The sequence below is a fragment of the Monodelphis domestica genome, chromosome 5 (assembly GCF_027887165.1).
Source record: "Monodelphis domestica isolate mMonDom1 chromosome 5, mMonDom1.pri, whole genome shotgun sequence".
NCBI classification, from domain to species: domain Eukaryota; kingdom Metazoa; phylum Chordata; class Mammalia; order Didelphimorphia; family Didelphidae; genus Monodelphis; species Monodelphis domestica.
Window position 1 is genome coordinate 168,643,045 of NC_077231.1, and position 16,038 is coordinate 168,659,082.

The following is a 16,038-nucleotide window of genomic DNA, read 5'->3' on the forward strand; positions in this document are numbered from 1 at the left end:
TAATTTAAATCATTTTTTAAATCTCTTAATAATCTTCTTTCCAACCTAGGTCTTCTGCATTCAGGTCTTCGCATCAGTTTCCTAGCCAAAGCAGAGACCAGGTGTGATCAAGCCAAACTGAACTATTTTCCTTCCAACATTCTTTATTTGCTATTTCCAATCTCCATGAGTTTAAACACACTATCCTCCATGCCTGAAATGGACTAATTATTCCACTCTGTTTTTTGGTGAGGAGGGTGTCTCTCCCAATTATTAAAGACCAATTTAAGATGTCACTTTCATTAAGCTAAAAAAAAAATCACCAACAATTCCAAAAAATATTATTTCTGCTTCTTCAAATTTCTCACAGCACTTTCCATGGAGTTTCTCTTCTACTAACCTTAAATATAAAGATAACTAATATCTTCCACCACCAATCTGAATCTGTAAGGTCCTTGATACATTAGTGACATACCTAATCTATACTGTCAATCTGTAGCCCACAGCAGATATATAATATATGTTTGGTGAATTAAATAGTGTCTTCTATTTTGGGGGTAGTCTATGTGTGGATCTTTGAGGTAATAGAAAGATTGCTCTTATTTTGTGTTTCTTACCTTTCCATTGGGTGAGGAAAAAGAAGTTACAGGTTAATTAAATGATCACTTAGTAAAGTTTGGGAAGAATTTCAACAAATCTACCACTTATTCAGAAAGTCTCCTCACTGGCTAAGAATAGCTTAAAGTTGGAATAATGAACCAAATAGCAGGGATAATCAGAATTATAGCCAACCATTAAGAAAATCAGTTCTGCCCTGTTTCCAATAAAGAACACACTAAAAGCTTACTGAAGAAAACTGAGATTTGAATTACAGAAAATACTATCAAATTTAACTATCCAATGTCCTAAATTCTTCAAAATCTCTCTCATATTAAATTACCTCATTTAATAACACACTTAGACAATCTAATCTATCTTGTTCCCAGAAGTGCCTTCACTGATTTTAGAATTAACATTATGTTCTATGTCTTTGTGACAAAGATTGTTTTTGTCACAAAGACTCAGAGTATAATTTCATAATTTCAAGAGCATAAAGGCTCTTGAAAGAGAGCATCTGCATCTTCTGTAAAACTGTAGTTGAAGATACTATCTAGTATATTATCATCAGCTTCCTTAATCAAAGAAATACATGATAAAATTTTACTGGACTATATTTCCAAGAAAAAACTTTTCTCTACAAATTGATATATTTTGGAGGAAGAGAGCAAATTTTGAAACATAAAATGTTTCCCTTTGTTCTTTAGCTATCAGGAAACAATGAGACAAATTCAATGCCTAACCACAGTAATTAGCTCATTGCAAGTGTTGGCTAATGGTTACTTGCTATGCTCCTATTATAGGGTTTCTTGTTTTTTTCTTTCTTGTTGTTTATATTACTTTGCACTTTGTGTGTCATGCCAAATTCTTTTTTTTAAAGGGTGTACAATAGAAACATATAGATACCTCTCTGCTTTATTCAGATGTTCCCTTAACGCTTCCTTTAAGTTTTAGTTTTATTAGTCAGATCAAAAGTTTTAAAAATGAGGAGGCAGCTGGGTAGCTCAGTGGATTGAGAGCCAGGCCTAGAGACAGGAGGTCCTAGGTTCAAATCTGACTTCAGACACTTCCAGCTGTCAGACCCTGAGCAAGTCACTTGACCCCCATTGCCTAGCCCTTACCACTCTTCTGCCTTAGAGCCAATACACAGTATTGATACCAAGAAAGAAGGTAAGGGTTTTAAAAAATTTTTTTTGAAATGAGACAACAGGAGAGAAAAAAGATTATATGTAAAAGTTTAGAAATTTAAGGAAGTCAAATCTATATTCTCCTTACTGATCATGTCACTCTATGTAAAAAAAAAAGCTACACAAAACTGAAAATAAACAAAGTAAAAGTGCTAATAAAAGAAATAATTCTACAAATAGGGAATGTTCATAGACTGATGCTAAAACAGGAAATGTAAAGTCAAAGAAATTTAGTACAGAACACATTCCCCAATCTGCCACCCCCTTAAAGCGTCTTCCTTTAATAAAATACAGGAAAAAAATTCAGACAATAGTTATTGTAAATTTTTGCATTTCGTATTTGAATTAACCTTTGCAGTAATCTGCAGGGTCTTCTTGCTCTTCATCATCAGATCCCAGAATTTCCTCTTCTGGTTCTGGTGGTGCTGGTTCTGGTAGAGGTGGTGGTGGAGGTGGTGGTGGTGGAGGGGGTACAGAGGGAGCTTTTTGTTGCGGCTCCGGCCTGAAAATAGAACGTGTATATAATTACTTAGAATCTAAGTTTTCATCATGAACATAACTTGAAAAAGTTGATCAACAGTGAAAAAAAAAGTTCAATTCTGTCTGAAAATTTTGAGACATCACTGATAATAATCATTTGCTTTTGTGGAGTTTTTTTTGCCACTGAAAAGTCAAAATTGTTATATGCTAACAGAATCATAAAACTTAAGAAAAATATTCCACAGACACAAGAAAGAACAAAAAAAAATGCTGACTCTTACTGAAGAAACCAACTCTTTAGGATAAGTTATGGGATTCTTTGGGGCAGGTAGGTGGCACATTGGACAAATTGCTGGGTATGGAGTCAGGAAGAATTGAGTTCAACTCTAGGCTCACTTACTAGCTCAAACACTGAGCAAGTCATTTAATTTCAGTTTACCTCAGTTTCATCACCTAAAATATGGAATAATAAAAGCACCTACACCTAGCAGGATTGCTGTGAGGAATAACAATAAGATAATATTTATAAAGCACTTGACAGAGTCTGGAAACAAAGTAAGCACTGATATAAATGCTGATTCTCTTCTGTTCTTCCCTCACCTTGCTGAAAAGAAATATGTCAAACTTAGTCAACAAGAGATACGGGACCCACATGCATTTTATTAGTGTCCAGTAGTTATCTACATACTGTAGGAGTAGATTTAGACAAGAAATATTAAAGGACAAAAGCCAGAGAAAAGCAGTAGGAACATTAATGTAGATGAGAACCTGAATCAAAGCCATCAGTATGGCTTTGATTTAGATTTTGGGACATATTAAGGAGAATGTGATTTCCTTGCCATAAGGGATTACTTCTTTTTTTTTCTTTTTATCCTAGGGCCAAGCACAGTACCTGGCAAACAGATGATTAATAAAAGTTTGTTGAATAAGCATGGAGGCATTCAGATGCAGAACAGATATAGTTTATCTTTCTAGTGTGTATTTCTAGAATGTGACAAAGTCTGCTGCAATGTTAAACCTGTTATCTCCACTCAGTTCCACTAAATTCATATGGGAATTAAAGATAATTCCATAAAGTGAAAAATATCTTGAGGACTATGAAGTTCTAGGCAAAAAAATAAAGGATGTGGAAGCAGAGGTAGGATTTTATCTTTTCTTCCAACTAACTGTTGGAAATTTAGAAAAGAAAAGAGATGGGGGGAAAGAATAGAGAAATAAGTAAATGAAGTCAAAAAATGGAATTAGATTTCTCATCCAGAGTTAGCAAATTACCATTTCCTTTTAGTCTGATCCACACAATTCAGTTCCAGGTTGAGTCCGAAAAGAAAAGAGCAAAAAACAAAATAAAACCCTTTTATTGCTCTTAGTCCCTACACTCATCCTTTATCCACAAAAAACAAAATAAAACCCTTTTATTGCTCCTAGTCCCTACACTCATCCTTTATCCACAACTCTACCCTATTTCTCCTCAGGCATTATGCTACCTTCTCCTTTCATTGTGCCTTCAATAAGTTTATTCTATAATAAGAATGTTGCCCTTCAGTTAAGACTTTCATTAACATACTATCTTATACTCCTGAAAAACTAGCTTCCTCCAGAAAACATTCTCTTCATTATCTTCTATCTTGCCTGCCATTCGGTCTAATACTGAGTCAAAAAGATTTAAATAAATAAATATATATATATATATATATATATACTTTTTTTTTAAATAAATATAGACTCCTTGGTCCACAATGCCTCATTTCTAGGTGGATCTCTGCTGCCAATGCACTGAAAATTCTTTTTCTTTGAGATTTAGTTCATCAGAGTGCACCATTTTATTTTAATTAGACACAACTATTAGGTCACTGTTCTTTCTCAAGAAGTTTAGTATCTGTCTCACTCTTCCTTTTTGAACTTAACCCCCTGACTTATACTTCATGATTTCAACGTATATACTATACCTCCCCAAATACTGTGGCCTCCCAATTCATCAATATAAACTCCCCTAATTTGGAAATTTGCTTGACCTCATCAGCACATGGGATGATCAACATCACCTATAATATTATGCTTCAGAATTCTGATATTTCCTCTGATCACTCTCAACTCCCACCTCTGTCTCTTTGGCTCTCCCATTTTTTTAATCTATTTCTTTTTCTTGACTGAGATCATCAAAGCCCTCAATTTCTATCTCAGTTTTCCTTGTTTACTACCCTATCCTTTTTAAAGCTGACCCTATAGTTCAAATATAATGCCCTTTACCCAGACCCCTTGAACTCTCCTATTTATGCTTTCCCAAATCCCAATTTTAACTTTATTTCTGCCTTCTCCCTCAATTGTACTGACTGGATCTAGTAGAATATTATATTACCTAAGGCCAACTGGATCCTTACCACTGAGTAGCAGTATTTTTATTTTCCCTATCACATTCCAAACCTCTTCTCTCTTCAATCCATCTAAATCACTCCTCCTCTCTAAGGAGATGTCACTTTGAACTTTACTAAAAAAATGAATGCATTTCATAATGAGTTCCTGATTCTTCATTGTTTACCAAAAAATCCTTCATTCCCCTCATTTGATTCTTTTTTCCTTTTAAATTTTTGTTATATATTTAGTAACAATTGACAACAACGTTTAAACAAATGCAAAAAAAAAACTTATATGCAAAACCACAAATTCTAAATTGCTTAAAATTTGTTTAAAAATGTGTGAATTATATATATGTGTGTGTGTACAAATATATACACCTTTGCTTTTGAGTTCTCTCTGGATTTATTTTACTTTGATACTTTTTTTCTCTTGATTCTGTGGCTATGATCCTTCTCTTTTCAAAGACATCTACATCTGTATTCCTTAACCTTGTCCATTAGACTAATGCTTATTAGCTCCTCTTCTCTTCTATTTTCATTTACTAGTTCCTTCCCTTCTGCAATCACACACATCCAAGTTTCCCTCAATTAGGAAAAAAAAACCTTCAGCCATTCCCCCAAACTATAGTCTCATCATTTGCTTTCCTTTTACAGCTAAATCCTGGAAAGAATTGTCTACATTTTTTGTCCTCACTCCCTCATCTTCCACTAAGTTATCAAAATATTTCTTATCTTATTTCCATCCCAAATACTGGACAGGAATGGCTCTCCCTTAGCTCCCAAAGACCATTCAATTACAAAATCCAACAATCTACAATGCTCATCCTTTTTTTTTTTTAATAATTGTTGGCCTGTGAGATTGCTCTCTTAAGTTTTCTACCTACCTATATATTGTTGTTCAGTCATTTTTATTTTATTTCAGTCATCCCCATCTTCATATGGGGTTTTCTTGGCTGAGATAGTGAAACATTTTGCTGTTTCCTTCTCCAGCTCATTTTGCATATATGGAAACCGAGGCTAATAAGGTTAAATGATTTGTCCAAGTAACCTAAGGCCAGATTTGAACTCAGTAAGATGAGCCTCCAGGCCTGACACTCTATATCACTTCCTAATGTGTCCTGGAGAATGATAAATCATCTTTCAATACTTAATATAGGTGTTCCCAAAGGTTATATAAACTGGGCCTTTATTTCTCTATATAACATTCACTCTCTCTTAGTGGCCTTGTCAACTCCAATGTTGTAATTATTATCTTTTATGAAAATGACTCTCAGGATGTAATACAGAAGGTAAATAGTAATCAGTCACTTTCAAATTATAACTAAAGATTTCAAAAGAATTTGGTATCATAATTCAAATATCACTCTGACTTTTATTTTATGGTAACAATACAAAAATATTATTTTTTTAACTCTAAAAATTCTTTCTACCCTAAAAACATAATGCCAAAAATAAAACCTAGGGTTGAGAATAGGCAATGTAGCAGTTATACTACTTTCCTAAAGGGAAGGTATGGATTCAAAAGGCTGAAAGAAAAGCCTCCATGACCTAAATAAACATAGAAAATGCAATAAGTCCACTTGTGAAATTTGTTTAATCAGAAGGATGCTAAAAATAAAATGTTTTTCCACAATTTAACTAGACATACATATTTTTTCTAGACTATAGTCATCATAAGATGTCAAGAGAATGCTAAAATACGTAAACTGTTAGTAAAATATTTAAATTAGATTATAGTATTTTTGCTTAAAGCCTAAGAAATAGTTTTAAAATACCTTTTAAACAAAGTCAAAATGTGAACATCCAGATTTATCAAAAAAGATGTTAAAAGATAAAGTGGTTATGTAATTCTGTACCAGTCACCTCTCTTTGGGTCTCCAGTTTTCTTATCTGTAAGATAAGGGAATTAGATGAGTCTCTAAGATCCCCTCTAATTCTAAAAACTAAATGCTGTGAATATTGATTTTATAAAAAGCATTGCCACAGAAAGCCTTATTTTAACTTTTAAAAGTTTTATTGAAGTCTTTTCTTTCACATCAGATATATTTCTAGATCTGCCACTTCCCTGAACACTACTTAATTCCACTTAAAAAAAAATTAAGTAAAACCAAGTAACATAATGATATCTGAGGGCATACATAATAGTCCACATCCCTCGTCTACCAATTCCCCAATAAAAGAAGACATATACTGGAATGCCTTAAATAACAAATTTAAATAGGCATTGGATACATTCAACTAGTCCCATCCAACCCCACACCTGTTCCCTATAGGGTAGGTACTACTCCCAAAAGGAAGGGTATAATGTGTGGATCTGTAGTTCATGAATACCTACAGGTGAGGTTCCCCTTAGCTGGTAAACACAATTAGCTCAAAATAAAATAAAGTCTTGGTATTCTTAATTGAAATTTTCTACCTCTTATTATTCAAGGATCATTTGAGACTAAATATTTTTAAACAGAAACTTTTAATGAGTTTGAGCATAAAACAAGTATTTTTCCACATCTTAACAAAACCATACACAAATCAACCATAAGTTTTAGTCATGGCTAACTTCTTCATACTTGGTGAAGTAGCCTGTTATAGTAGAAAAAATACTGTACTCTGATACAGTACATCTCAGATGAGTCTCTGGTTTGATTGTATGATTTTGAAAGTTTAACAAACTGAGACTAGGCTTCCACTTACATAAAATATAAAAGGAATACAATAACTCTCTTGAAGGATTGTCGTAAGAATTGAATTAAATCATATAGAACAAATTTTATACATTAAAACACTAAATAAGTTATGATTATCAGTGGGAATAAACAGTTATGCACAAATAGAAAAGTATATATGCAATCTCAGAATAGGATTTTCACTGATAAGGCAAAGGATATAATAAAGTTAATTTTTCCACAATATTTTTGAAAAACAAAAATAGCTACCATCACCATACAAGTTCTATATGCAGAAATTTTCATACTTCATCATTTTCCTTAAGTTCAATATTTTAATTCCAAAACATTGATATTCAACAAGATAGTTCCCTGTCATTGAAGAGACTTTTATTAATTTAATTAATTAAAGAAAATTCACCAGTCCTACACAAGGATCTCTGACACTTCATCATGGTATGCAAGCAAACCTTGGATCTCATTGGCTATATAGAAGAAAACAAAGTCAGGGTGGTTTTAGCATGCCAGAAGAGCTTGGTATTATAGAAGAAATGAAGTGTTAATTATACCAGCAGCAACTTCATGAGAAATGATTTGCATACAATGATAAAAAAAATAAAGAAAAATTTGAAATGGCCATCGCTTCCACTCATATATAATGACAAGTAGAAGAAAAAGGAAGAAAAGGAACTAAGGGTCACACAATTTTACTCCCTTTTCTTTTTAAGTAGTATCAGAGTTAGGATTAAAATCTGTGTCTAATAGAATTCAAACCTAAAAATGTGCCTCAATCTAATGGAACCCTTATCTGCTTCTGAAGTGACAATGGCAGAATGCTAGATATAGGGACAGAGGTTACTAAGAATTTAACCAGTGTATAAATGTTAAATTGGTTCCTAATACTCAAAATGTGCTGTCTTCTGAGTTGACATGCTATATTTAAAGAGTCACAATGTAGCATTATTGCTATAAACTCTACCAGAAGAAAGTTGCTCCTAAATGGAAAGATGCCCCACAAATATTCTCTAAAGAGGCAAAAGAGAGAGTTGGAAGAAATAGTTTTTATCCTATACCTTTAGGTGACAAGAGACATTTTTCATGAGATATCTGGTAATCTTGTTTTTACATGGTTCACAAAAAGCTTATGATTTGTTTTAAAAAGACCATCATAAACAATTACAACTTATGTACTAATGTAAGAACACAGAGAAAGAAAAGATAGAAAAATTAGAGGAATAAGTCCTTGTATATTAAATTTAATATACAAATTAATAATTCACATGCATAGGGGGCAAAAGGTGAATATAAAGATGAATATATTAACAAAGGAACAGCAGAAGGCAAGCCTTAATAAAAAAAACTATATATATATATATATATATATATATATATATAGAGAGAGAGAGAGAGAGAGAGAGAGAGAGAGAGAGAGAGAGAGAGAGAGAGAGAGAGTTAGGACATTGGACATAGAAAGCACTAAATGACATCAAACACACAAAAAAGGAAAACATGTTTTGACAGAAAAAGACTTCTTAATAACATAGGAATCATCTACAAATAAGCTATCTATCTATGAGAAGAGGAGGCATGACATAGTGATTAGAGTCGAGACCTGGGTTCAAATCCTACATCAGATAATTACTAGCTATGTGACCCTTATAATAGGGAAGTTTGAGAGATGGGATAAGATGGATTCTATTGGGCCTTATAACACCCTGGATAAAAGTTACTTGTCTCCTCTATGCCTCAGTTTCCTAATGTTGAAAATAAAGTAATTGAATTAGTTGATTTCTAGGTCCTTTACAGCTATAACTCTATGATTCCAAAATCTTATAGGAAAAACATGGTCTTAAACAAATAACTTAATGTTTAACTATTTATATAGGTAAATGATAATAAAAATGGGAAATTAAAAGCAAAGTTTCTATGATAATTAGAATTATTTTATAAAGAATTTTAAAACATGCAAAATCAATAACCATAACAAGGAAAGCAAAAGCCCCTAAAAAAGGAGATTTCATCAAAAAAATTTGACTTTTTTGGCAGGAAGAAAGGGAAATGGAAGCCAAAGGCAACAAGTTAATCATTATTTTGCCTTTAAATTTTTACAAAGAGTCATCATTTCGAAGCATATAAAAGCAGTAAAATATAAAACTAATATAAAGGAAACTTTGGAAGAGAAGCAGGTAGGCTGAATCATCCAGAGGATATCTAAAAATTGAAGGGCAGCTAACAGAAGAAAAACAGAAAATGTTTGTGAATATTTTATAATAATTATTTTTTCAGCATCAAGAGCATCCAAATTTCAAAACTGTAGATCTTTTATAGAAGTAGAATTGGTACTAAGGAGAACAAAAATGGAAAAAGTTACAAAATTAAGCCAAGTTCATTTAGGAAAGACTTACAAAATAGGCAACGCAATTGGGGAAGATAATGATGAACTGATTTATAATGTATCTAAGCAAGGAAAAGAAACCAAAGGCAAGGGGGAAAATCATCAACCTTATTAATAGCAAAAAAAGTAATATATGTCTACTTTCCCATCTGTATGAAATCTTTGCAACTCATAATACAAGTACAGAAGACATTCACAATGAAAGTCATATTAGTATAGAACTGCAGTCTTTCACAAGTAAGATTTATTTTTTAAAAGCCAGCTTTTGCATATTACATTAATGTTTACCAAGCACTTTACAAATTCTCACAAAAACCTTGAGAGGTAGATGCTGTTATTGTCTTCATTTTGCAGGTGAGTTGATTGAGTTAAACAGAGTTTTAAGTAACTACTTTCTTCAAACAAGAAGTCATTCATCAATACGTCAGAATCCTTTAAAGATTTAACAAAGAGAACTTTGTTCAACAAACTTTTGATAACAAACATTAGGTGAGAAATTAAGTAGGGTTTAGTCTAGGATGGATAAAAGTATTTTCCAATGTGATGGAAGAGATCTAGTACAGAGTCAAAGTTCAGGAGGAAATCTCTATAGATAGTGAGTTCCCCGAAATGCTTCTGTGTTTATAGTTGACAGAATGCTGTTTGCATAAAGATGTAAGCACTGCAGAGTCTACTAGACTAGACCCATAACTATTCCAAAGAGTCTAACCTGGCCATCCACGCAAGAAAGATAAAAAAGAATGTCTATTGACAAAATTATGACATATGGTTGATATATATGATATATATAATATTGACTGATAGTTTTTAAAATGAATTAATTAAACAATTGAAAGGGAGATCTATGTACAAATGGACAATGTGTTAGGCCTAGAACCAAACCAGAGAGTGTTTGTGGGCAAGGTGTCAAGCTGACTGCTTCCAGGAAATTGTAAAACTCCTTTGATGAACTCAGCTTTTTCTCCAAAGGCCCTTCTTTTTAATACAAATAGTTTGCTTTAAGAATTGGAATACAAAAACTCTGAAAAACTGTAGTAGGTTGAGCCCAATTCAATCCAAGATATTACCTCTGATTTAAGATTAAATGAAATAAGATATCCATTGAATCTCTCCTAATTATCAAAAAGAGGTTTACTTAAGCAAAGTAGGGGAGATATATTTAAAATAGGGAAGAATATTTAGAGAAGGAAATTATTCAGCAGGGATATGACATAGATTCACTTAAGAGAATAGGCATCCTAAAGCTGTACTTATGAAATAAATATATAAAAGATGATAAGCTAGTTATATTGCAAGGATGTATAATGACAGTTTTATAGAGCAGGCACTACCCTGAATATCATGTATGTTTACAAAAGCACAGGATAGGCAGAGATAAGTTGGGGTCTGAATTGTTAGAAGGAATAATAAAATTGAGTAGCTGAGTAAGTAAAGTACTGGTATTCTAAAGATAAGATCTCTAATCCAATGAAGAATGAAATAATTAATTAATATTAATTAATAATGAAATTACAGAGAAAATGAACCACCTCATTATTGATATTCCTGTGATAAACAGAACAAAAAGTCAATAGAAAAAAGCTAAATAGGGCAGTACCCAAGTTCTCCAGTGAGAGGCGAAAGAACTGGCAGAATAGTTTCATGTTGATCAGAAAGGAAAACAATAAACATGGTTTCATCAGATATATTTGGTCATACTGCCTTCCTATGCTCATGAGGGGCAGTTATATGGCTTGGTGGATAGAAAGACAGCCCTGGAGGTACTGAGCTCAGACTTCTTAGTTGTGTGACTTTGGGCAAGTCACTTAACCCCTTATATAGCTCTTCTGCCTTGTAACTAATACTTAGCATCAATTCTAAGGAGAAATTAACATTTTTTAAAATCATATACCCAAAAGATAAATGGTCAAAGGATATTAACTACTTTCAAAATAAAAAATTATAAATTCTCAAAAATCATGAAGTTTATTTAAATCACTAATAAGAAAAATACAAACTGTGACTATAAAGCTTTACATCATATTTCTAAAAAAAGACAAAGAATTTTTTAACTGGAAATATATATAACATTAAAAGGATGGGGAAAGGCACATTACACTACTGGTAGAACTGTGAAGAGGTTTGATTCTTTAAAACAATTAATGATTATGTGAGAAGTCACTAACCTGATTATAGCCTTTTCCCTCAGCTATCCTAATACTAGGAATTTACTTAAAGGAAGACAATTTCAGAAAAGGCAAAACATTCTAAGAAGATATCAAAAGAACAATGAAAATCACAGACAATATTAAAATTCAAAAAAGGTAATCAACATACCACCACTATCAATAATATCTCCACTTTCTTACTTTTATAAAAACATCACAAGAGTGATCATTTTATTATCAAAGGTAACACGAAATATGAGAAAGGAAGAGTCAGGGTTTAGAAGAGATTTTCTACAGCAAAGCAAATTACAGTTACACAACTGAGTGAAAAGTGGTGAGACAAGTTCCCATTTTGCTTATTTTTTGTTTATAAAAAGCATAGAACAAAATAATTTTAAATGCTTTCCCCCAATATTAAGTCTCTTATGCATGTAATAACATCACACAAGATTTCTTAACAATATTAAGCAAGACATAAAACAGGAGGATGTACACTACCCAACAGTATCTAATAACATTGTCATGAAATGTCATATATAAGATCCAACTAGAAGAGAAGAATCCACTATAAGGATGGTGACTTTTTCTAGGTGCTCCTATTAATACATGATGTCATTTTGACTGCATCATATTCCAAAATGACAGGGCCTCCTGTGATTTTTTTAAACCGGTCTCTTTTCTGAATTATGACATCCAGTTGAATGATTATGCCATTAAATTAGTACATTAGTACAAATATGATTAGGGCATGCACAGAAGTGAGCCTGAGTGTTCACCAGAGGTTCATGCATTGCCATACAAGTTCATTTCTATTATGGGGGTGAGGGTAGGCAGACAGATTTCAACAACAAGATAATATCAATATGGAGGACCATGGTTCCCTGCGAGAAAGGTAATACTCACTAAAGAAGAAAGAAAATATAGTGAGCTACTGAGTCTTTTGTTTCTTTCTATTAGGTGACTTACTACCTACTCTACACTTGATATAATTAACATGAAAGAATTCTCAGGAGGAACCTAAATAGAAGCAGAGCATTCCAAATTTTAAATTTATATAAGTTACCTGTAGCCGCTGGACTTACATGCTGATACATTTCACAGAGATGCATTCCAATAAACAAAGAAATAAAAAACAAAAAGCTATGTATGAAAATGAATTTCTTTATTGTATGTATATGACAAAGTTTTGAGAGTTAAGTCATTCATTTATGCAACAGAAAAACATAATTACATCTTAGTGTTTTGGGGCACAGGGAAGAGGTTGGATGAGGATGCTACTCTTATATTCCTAAGTAATAAACCCTCTGTCCAAACCACAGATAATCACCATCTGTTCAGAGGGAGAATTCTCTGAGAATGCAGAGATAAAGGAGTCCCATTATACCCCAGATCCAAGGAGTAAAAATCAGGTCTCCATCTCTATGCAGCATATTATAAATTTGGAAAGTCTCCCAAAACACAGGCTGAACAAAACTTTCCATTTTTGGTCTCTTTCTTCTCCATTGTCTCCTCAAACCAACACTGTAGAGCTCAAATATCTCAAACTGAGCATACTATAACTACTTTTCAACACTAGATTGAAAATGCTAAAAAGTTCAAAACAAGAGTGAAAACAAGAAAAATGTATAAGGAATGTTGTAGACGATGTGAAAACCAAACCTAAGGATGTGTGTGTGTACACACACACACACACACATATAATATGTATGACATTCCAGGTTTTCCAGCTTTGAGCTACTTTCTTCATAAAGCTGCATGTCATCTATTGATAATTACATTAGGCCTCGAATATAAGACTATTGTAGACCTGGTAAAATGTGCTCCTAGTTAGAAGTCTCAACCAGTACCTTATCATGAGACAAAAAGTCAAATGATTACCCTTACAAAGGTTCTCAAGGGAAACTCTGGATTGAGGCAATAAGCTAAGGTGGATGATGAGATATGGTCAAAATTAATTTGGGAGAAAAGAATTGAATTAAATGCATTTGGGAAAATGCATTTCTAATGACACTAAAATTCTCCCAAGGATATAATTGTTATGAATCTCAGAACACACAACCTCTAAATAAATACTGTTGTGGATGCTTTGACATAGGTTAATAAAAAGATATTTCCAAAAATAACTTCCACTTAGGAAGTAGTTATGGAAACGTATGCAGGAAAAGGAAATGGGCCAGGAATGAGGAATAACTGATGAACTATTTTTTGGTGCATTATTGATAATCACTAATTATAGAAAACCCTAGAAGAAATGTTCTAACACACTGAATATATTTTTATGGAGGCTTTCTGAGAAAATATGGTCAAGAAACATCAGTTGTAAACACCAAGGCAAAGAATACTTATTCTTATGTGCACTTAAATATATCAGAACAATGAAGGTACTCATTAAAATGTTCTCATAAAACCAATAATCAGATCAATCCTTTAGAAGAATGTTTTCTAAGCATGACAGAAAAATAGCAGTTTATAACTCAAATAACTTTAACATACAATACAATAAAATTTCTATTATTCTATAAGAAATTAGTTTTGAAAAATATTTTCACTTTTAATAGGATTTTTTTTAAATCTTTACTCTTCCCTAACTTGAAATAAATTACATTATATAAATATATCAAAATGTAATCTTTCAGTCTTTTTAATTTTATATATCATCTATATTAAGCATCAAAAATGGAATAAATAGCCTAACAATCAAGGAATAAGATATGCATCACTTGTTATATCCTTCCATAGCAACTACAGAATATTCTGACTCTCATCATCAGCTGCTACATAGATTTTATGACTACAAGAGTGGGCGGGGGGGGAAGAAGGCTAAGAAAAATTTGCATATTATTTGGCAGAAAAATACATTACTTCCTTTGATATCAAAAGAGATCATTTTCCAAATACCCTCTAACAATCTATTTTAAAACATTCTAGGACTTCCGGTCAAGATGGTGGCTTAGAGAAAGCTAAAGTTCAGATCTCCGGAAAACCCTTCCCGACCGATCTCAAACTATAAGCTCCTAAGGCTCCGAAATTCAAAATGATCAACAGCATAGACCCTGGGAATCCTCCTCCTGGACCTGGACCTGGATCAAAAGGTAGGGCCCCCCTCAAAAGCCAGAACCCGAGATCACTCGGACCTAAGGGGTAGGAGTACAGAGTCCAAGGCTCCGGGAAGCCACGGCCCCTTCCCCCGCAGAGAGCAGGGGGAAACAACAGCAACCCTCAGGGCGGGCAAGACAGCCCCACCAGCTGGATCCTGCTATCCAAGTCTCAGTGAAAGTCACTGCCCTCGGAGCTCCGGGAAGCCGCGCCCCCCCCCCCCCCCCCCCCGAGAGCAGGGTCCTCTGAAACAACAGCAACCCTCAGGGCTGGCAAGACAGCCTCATGGCCAGCTATTGTGAAGGCAACTTCCGGAAAGCAGTCCCACCCAGTCCAGTCGAGGGAGCACCTTAGCAGCAGGGAAACAGAGAGAGCCAGGGAAGAGTGTGGCCCCCTGGTCCGACCCTTCCATTCCAGTTCCAGTGAAAGTCATTGCCTTAAGGCATACTCAGTTTAACCCAGGAAAACCTCATAGAACCGACAATCTGCCCAGGACTAAAGCCTCTGAACACCAGACAGAGATAAGAAAAGCTAATCCTCCCCATTCAGAGATGGCAAACTCCACAGAAGCACAGAAGCCCCCAAATCCCAAGAAAAATAAGAAGAAAGAGGCGACTTTGGACACATTCTACGAAGCCAAAATACAAAATACAGAGGAGATAGAAGACGATACACAAGAAAATGCTCCGAAACCTTCCAAAGGAAATGAAAACTCTCCACAAACCCATGAAGAATTTGAATCAGAAATGACCAAAAAGATGGAAGCCTTCTGGGAGGAAAAGTGGGAAATAATGCAAAAGAAATTCACGCATCTACAAAACTGGTGTGACCAAACTGAAAAGGAAAACCAGGCTTTAAAGGCCAGAATCAGGCAACTGGAAGACAACGATCATGTAAAAGAGCAAGAATTAATAAAGCAAAGCCAAAATACCAAGAAATTAAAAGAGAACATAAAATATCTCACCGACAAGGTGACAGATTTGGAAAATAGAGGGAGAAGAGATAATTTAAGAATAATTGGACTTCCAGAAAAGCCAGAAATAAACAAACTCGACATCATGATACAAGATATAATCAAAGAAAATTGCCCAGAGATTCTAGAACAAGGGGGTAATACAGCCACTGACAGAGCTCACCGAACAC

The 16,038-nt window shown here is 33.8% G+C and overlaps 1 protein-coding gene across 15 annotated transcripts in view; it reads right to left on the bottom strand.

Moving 5' to 3' along the window:
• SRPK2 (SRSF protein kinase 2) overlaps nt 1-16,038 on the bottom strand; it is a 344,030-nt gene that overhangs the window by 95,852 nt on the left and 232,140 nt on the right. For all 15 annotated transcript variants that reach the window (XM_056800872.1, XM_056800879.1, XM_056800871.1 and 12 more), the window contains one exon: nt 2,114-2,265. In XM_056800872.1, the coding sequence (XP_056656850.1) occupies nt 2,114-2,265 (152 nt within the window). The remainder of the gene's footprint in view (nt 1-2,113; nt 2,266-16,038) is intronic.